The 6,408-nt window shown below is 38.5% G+C and overlaps 1 protein-coding gene across 1 annotated transcript; it reads left to right on the top strand.

Annotated features, from left to right (window-relative positions):
* The first annotated feature begins 2,288 nt into the window (after positions 1 to 2,288).
* On the top strand, positions 2,289 to 5,738 carry LOC310986899 (retinol dehydrogenase 13-like). Its single transcript, XM_083973006.1, has 7 exons — positions 2,289 to 2,457; positions 3,003 to 3,143; positions 3,233 to 3,424; positions 3,532 to 3,693; positions 3,822 to 3,938; positions 4,028 to 4,232; positions 5,101 to 5,738. Exons 1-7 carry the CDS (start codon positions 2,382 to 2,384, stop codon positions 5,195 to 5,197), a joined length of 990 nt encoding a protein of 329 aa, XP_083829132.1. The 5' UTR covers positions 2,289 to 2,381; the 3' UTR covers positions 5,198 to 5,738.
* The last annotated feature ends 670 nt before the right edge of the window (positions 5,739 to 6,408 follow it).

Below are 6,408 nucleotides of genomic sequence, written 5' to 3'. Positions count from 1 at the left end.
TCAATTGTCACATAAACTAGAAAATTAAATGATAAGAGCCTAAATGTAGCTTTACACGGGGAAGCAAAACTGTTTAAATCAACTATTAATAGCTCCACTGATCTATGCAGATATAACAGAGTTTGCAGATATGATTATGCTGTTTGACTGAGGTTTGTTTAAGGACAGATTTGTTTGCACACAAACAAACCAGATCAGGTCACAAAGTGCCATTCAGTGAAGAAATTTTCTCAGAGCAATATATTGACATTTATATCAGAGCATTCCCTCTTAGGGTTTGTTTTATGACAGGCCAAATGCCTTTTCCTAATGTGGAGAGGGAGTTGACAGAAAAACAAATTACAAACTGAAAGATATTCTCAAATTTATTTAGAGCCCAAATCATCTGGGCCCAAACCAGAGTAGATTTTACCCCAGCGCTTTAAATCTCCTCCGCACTCTACTCTAAAACACCACAGATTTACAACGAGTAGAATAACAGCACTGCACTGATGCTGCTATCACAGTTTGCTAACTGCACTGTTCTCTGAGAGACTGTGAATGTCTTTTTTTTCTTTTAAGATCTTTTTATTCCTCCCATAGTATGATACAGCACACTGAATCTAAGCGTACAATGAGATTAAGATTGTTCTATTCTATTCTTTTCTATCCCAACCAAAATGTCTCAGCAGACGGCCCTCTAATTTTAGCAGGGGAAGGTTACCATACTGGGAGAAAGACTAGGACGCGTGCAGTGCAGTCACATGGTTGGTTTGGTGATGAGCCAGTTTGAGAGACAAGCAGGTCACCTCTGAAGTACTCCTACATTTGAGAATAGGGGGCCTGCACTGGCAACTGTCAGAAATACAAATATGTAACAAGAGGGAAGCAATTAATAAGATACAATATCTTGATGTAGGCTACTGTATATAAAAAACAACATTCTGAAACTAGTGCTTATAACATTGCAGAGAGGGTGCATGAAGGTCAGCCATTGTGCCTGAAATGCACAGTCTGTCCAGGACATAATGAGAGGCTATGGTGCAGAATGTGGCTCTGCTGTTACTGTTACACAGAGGACAGTGGCAGTTACATAATCCTCTGACTTTCCAAGGCAACCTTTGAACTTGTGGTATGTAAACATGTCTACATGCTTCCCACCTTCACAGACACTCAACAGTTGTCCAAAGTGAGAACAGTCACCTCACATGTCACTCTGAGAACCCAAAGCTCTAATCTGTAGCCCCTGTTCTCATTAGCTTTATACTTTAAAGCCCAGAGAAAAGGGTGACTGATTGATCCAACACATTAATACTTAACACCGATCAATAAACAAGGACTTGGATGTTTTATTCCAAGAGTCAGTCGCTGCTCAGCTGCAGCTCTGATCAGGCTTTAATTTACATCTGTGGGTGTGATGCTATTATTAGGCTACTGTTATCTTGCTGCTGCTGATGCATTTCTCCTTTTGTCTGCTCATATGGCGCAGACACATCTTAATTTTCTTGTAGGAGTTTAGGATATAATGCTTTATAAAGTACATTCTCACTTTTCTTTGACTTGATTGGTAACTGTGGATGTAAAAAAAAAAAAAATCAAACAGTGTAGGCTGTGTGAGATATGAGGAATTTGCCCCATCTACTGGAGTCCTTTGGAGGGCACTGCACCTGTGTTGGTGAGGCTCTGGTGACCTCTGCAGGAAAATTGGGTGAAATAGCAGCTGGAACATGAATTAGTAATGTTTTATATAGTCACAATTCATCTTGAATGTTTTAACTTCATTTTCTCCACAAGGTAATTTGTCTTGCAGCCAAGCAAAAACACGCAGGCTTATGTGTATAATAAAATACATAAAACATCATATGAATTGTTAAATCACTACACCCAGTCACATCAAATAAATACTGTACTACAAATGTGACATAAAAACATACAACAGTGACCTGTGCAGTAATCATGCAGCCCAAAAAACATAACCACAATCACTGGATCTGACTATATTTTAGGAAAAATATGAAGAATTTTATGCAGCTCTTGTCTGTGTTTGCCTTGATCAATGATTAATGTTAATGTTATTAATGCATTGTTGTTATTATTACTTGATAGACTAACAGTCATCATCATTATTATTAGCAAAATTGCACCTTGCTTTCTCGCAGAGACACTTTAGGTTCACAAGTCAACACAGCTGCACAGGTTTAATAATTGTCTTTGAAATATCAGTTTAAAGTTGATTATGAAGAGGAACCAATAGGATCCCTCTACAGAATGACTGTGGGCGGTACTTCCGGGTAGTACTAGAGGAGTGTTATGTAGGCTAGCAGTCGGATCGGTGCTATCGAGGGCATTGCTTATTTTTATAGGGCAGGTCTAATTCAGCCGTATAAACAGGTAGAAGGTTTATGCAGCAGACATTAACAGCGATGCGGTCGTTTGTCTTCCAGTATCCTAAAACTGTCGCGCTCGTCACAGTAACAGGTAAATTATTTTTATTCACCTTCAGGTTCTTAGCTACTTACTGGAAGAAGATAAATAGTTAGATTATCCGAATAAATAACTAGTTCATAACCTGTTCACGCCTGTTCAGTATTGACTTATCATCGGCTGCACATTCTGTTTTAGTTTATGGTGTTAAGCTCACATGCTTCTTCAGCTTGTTGCTTATCTGGTCACATGGTGCAAATGCACTGTTTGTCTAGCAGATAATAATTTATAATCATTCGAAGTTGCCTTTTCTGTTTTTTAAAACTAGTTTACGGTGATGGGGAAAAAAACGTTTATTATTAATCATCTTTCACTTTTAGTCATTTTTCATGAAAATATTGCATGCAAATTGGTATCTAGGCTAATTAGCCTATCTAAATAATAGTTGCTACTTGAATAAATTCAAAACCTTTATGATATGAAGGGAGTGTTCAATAAAGTTCTTGTGAGACTATTTTGGTGCAAAATAAAAAATAAAAAGCTGTGAGTGGTTCTTTATGATTGTAATTTAAATGAGTGTTCCTCTTCATTTTCAACAGGAGTGGGACTTCTTGGTATGAAGAAATGGATGGCAGGTGGAGTATGCCGCAGTAAAGCCCGGCTGGACGGGAAGGTCGTCTTGATCACTGGTGGCAACACTGGAATTGGCAAAGAAACGGCAGTTGACCTGGCTAGAAGGGGTTAGTGTCTAGTGTCTGATCTGGGTTTTGTATTCTTGCCATCTCATTTGATTAAATCTGACTTAACAGTTCTTACTGCTGTGGTGCAGGTGCGAGGGTAATTTTGGCCTGCAGAGACATGGACAGAGCTAATAAAGCTGCAGAGGAAGTGAGGAAGAAGAGCGGCAATGACAATGTGATTGTCAAAAAGTTGGACTTGGCATCTCTGCAGTCAGTACGACAACTAGCCAAGGACATCCTTGCAAGTGAAGAGCGGCTGGATGTTCTCATCAATAATGCAGGTAAGATTTATAAACCACATCATTGTCCTGCAACAGTAAGTATACAGCAATAACATAACTAGGTAAAAGGTGTCAAACATACTCCCACTGTTGGCCTATTCTCTTAGGTATTATGAGCTGTCCGAAGTGGCAGACTGAAGATGGCTTCGAAATGCAGTTTGGTGTGAACCACCTGGGTCATTTCCTGTTGACGAACTGTCTGTTAGACCTGCTGAAGAAGTCCACCCCGAGCCGCATTGTCAGCGTTTCCAGTTTAGCTCATGAACGAGGTGCAGTCTTTCTCTTTTAATGTTGTTTTTGTCTCAATAATGTTGCATTTAATGTTAATTATTATATATAATGTTAATGTTAAAAATACAACATCTGTGAAGAAGTGTGATTTGCTTTTACTCAACAGGTCAAATCTATTTTGATGACATAAATCAAGACAAGGATTACCGCCCTTGGAAAAGCTACTCACAAAGTAAACTAGCTAACGTCCTCTTTACAAGGGAACTTGCCAACAGACTACAAGGTACTGAGACCTTTTATACTGTATCTCATACCAGACATTATTCAGCATTCAGCTGAATGGAGTGGATACAATGTCTTGTCATTTTGCAGGTACCGGGGTAACGACGTACAGCCTCCACCCTGGAGTAATCCGGACTGAGCTCGGCCGGCACTTCTGGCCCACAATGCCTCTGTGGAAGAGAGTTGTATACACACCACTCATGTTCCTCATAAAGTCTCCAACAGAAGGGGCACAGACCACCATTTACTGCGCTGTGGAGGAAAGTCTGCTGAATCAAAGTGGACTTTACTACAGGTCAGTCATTGGACAGAGGTTAGACAGTCCATATCAATGCAGGTTCATCTTGTTGGAGTGGGGGCACAAGGACAGAAATAAGCTGCTCGGCTGCTGCACTCCTGTTCCCCAGCGTTCACTGGTTGATAACTGCCCATCTACTGTTTGGACAGGTAGAGCACAGTGGGTTTATCAGGGCTTTTTGCTGAGAGCACCTACCTACTATGGGTAGTTGATGAGAGCAGATCTGCAGGCTGGAAGACCAAAACAATAATCCACACAACCCCTTTCACTTAATACATAGAATACAAAAGTCATTAGATCTATTGATACTGTAAAATATTTATAGTTAGTTTAGTTTTTCAGTACAGGGGTCCTCAGTGGATATTGTGTGTTGTGTTAATAATGCAAATGGGATCTTGGGCCTTGGGCCACTTTGCCCAGTTGATAATGGTGACCTGCCGGAGGAAATAAATAAATAAATAAAAAACTGTTCTGCTTTCCAGCAGTTTGGCCATAAACTCATAAATGACTTATTGACATGTAAGTGTTGGTGCATAAGTCGATCATATTTTAATCTTTACTGTCCATTAATCTAAGAAATTTAAAATCCTTCATAACTGAGTGAATAGAAACTAAAAAATATATATATATTTTGGAGGCTGTGATACATTTACTTTTAATACAGAGGAAAATGTGTCAATGCAATGCTTATTACAGAATTATCAGAATTACCATCAGATAGAATAAAATTGCAGTATTAGTGTGCTACAAGAAACCCTGTGATTTCCATCCTCTTTCATCATGGTAACTTGCTCTTGTGACTGATTCAGCACAGTAGGAACTGGTCGAGTCGTGTGTCTAACACTAAATTCTGTGTTGATTACAGCGACTGCACCCCTAAAACAGCAGCCCCCCAGGGTCTGGATGATGAAGCTGCCAAGAAGCTGTGGGCTCTGAGCGCCTCTATGGTTGGTTTGACATAATCACAGTGACACTGCTGATGATGATTGTCATTATCACAGTACCAATGGACTTCCAAGTGGCCTGAGGAAATACCGGTGCTCTTTCTAATGAGCATTTGTGTGGCTACTAACAGCTGAGCTCCTGCCTAATGAGTCAAATTAATACATAAACAAACACCAGAAATTCACAAGTGATAGACATTTATTCAGAATATACAACAAACTACTTGCAAAAATACTATCGATTAGATGTTTTTTTCTTTTTCTTTTTCTTTTTCTTAAACAGAAGCAGTGCTTCACAGGTAAGTTACATGGAAGCTGTATGATCTTTAGTCTTGATTGCCATTAGCGTGAAATGACATTTTAATTGACAAGTTTCACCAATGTCTAAGAGCTTGAGAATGGGATTCAGTGTTTCTTCTATTTATCATAGGATTTCATGTGCTTTGAGAGTTTTTCTTAACACTGTTAATAGAAACCTTTTGAGTATTTTTCCTTCTGGGCAATAAAGTGCAGTTATACATAGCCCATTGGTTTACCTGTTTCTTAAGGCATATTGTTCATTCACTCACATCACATCTATTCTTTACGTTGTTCCATGTGAAACCAACAATATTGAAATAAAACACATTTTGGTTACATCATCATGAATTTAAAATGGTTTTAATACACAAAATGTATCTGCCCACTCTTTTTTTTAAGGTTTCTTTTTCTTAAAGGCACTTTGTACAAATTTGCTACAAACAGTCAAAGTTCATCTTACTCAAAGCTACATCTCAGACAAGTGCATCACATTTTTTCTTTTCAAAGAAAGCCCATTAATGGTGCTAATTACATATGCACAAAGTGCACCCAAGTGGCCTGCTGGCTACAAATACACAAAATACCCTGTGTGTTCCCTACACATTAAATGTATCATGTAAGAGCTAGTTCAGAGGAAAAAGTACCATGTCTTGGCATTTACATTCAAAACTGTAATACATAAACAGCAGAGGTTGTGAAGTGAAACGATAATAATCCATAAGGTTGGGAGTAACGCAGGGAGGAAATCTATCTATATTGCTCAGTTTAAATATATATAGAGAGAGATATAGATACACATATATATAAATACATATATGTATGAATAGGCATTATAAATTAAATTTTAATAAACATCTAGATGGCTGTAAGTGAACTGAACCTATGGACATACTTCCTGACAATTTATGGTGTTAACATTTCTACTTCCA

Source organism: Trachurus trachurus (genome assembly GCF_905171665.1).
Source record: "Trachurus trachurus genome assembly, chromosome: 6".
Lineage (NCBI taxonomy): Eukaryota > Metazoa > Chordata > Actinopteri > Carangiformes > Carangidae > Trachurus > Trachurus trachurus.
The sequence above is the reverse complement of the archived record's forward strand: the minus strand, read 5'-3'. Positions and strand labels throughout refer to the sequence as shown.

Coding starts and splice junctions, on each gene's coding strand:
- LOC310986899 (XM_083973006.1), top strand. CDS start 2,382: ATGCAGCAGACATTAACAGCGATGCGGTCGTTTGTCTTCCAGTATCCT. Junction 3,144..3,232: donor AGTTGACCTGGCTAGAAGGG/GTTAGTGTCTAG, acceptor GCTGTGGTGCAG/GTGCGAGGGTAATTTTGGCC. Junction 3,694..3,821: donor CAGTTTAGCTCATGAACGAG/GTGCAGTCTTTC, acceptor TTTACTCAACAG/GTCAAATCTATTTTGATGAC.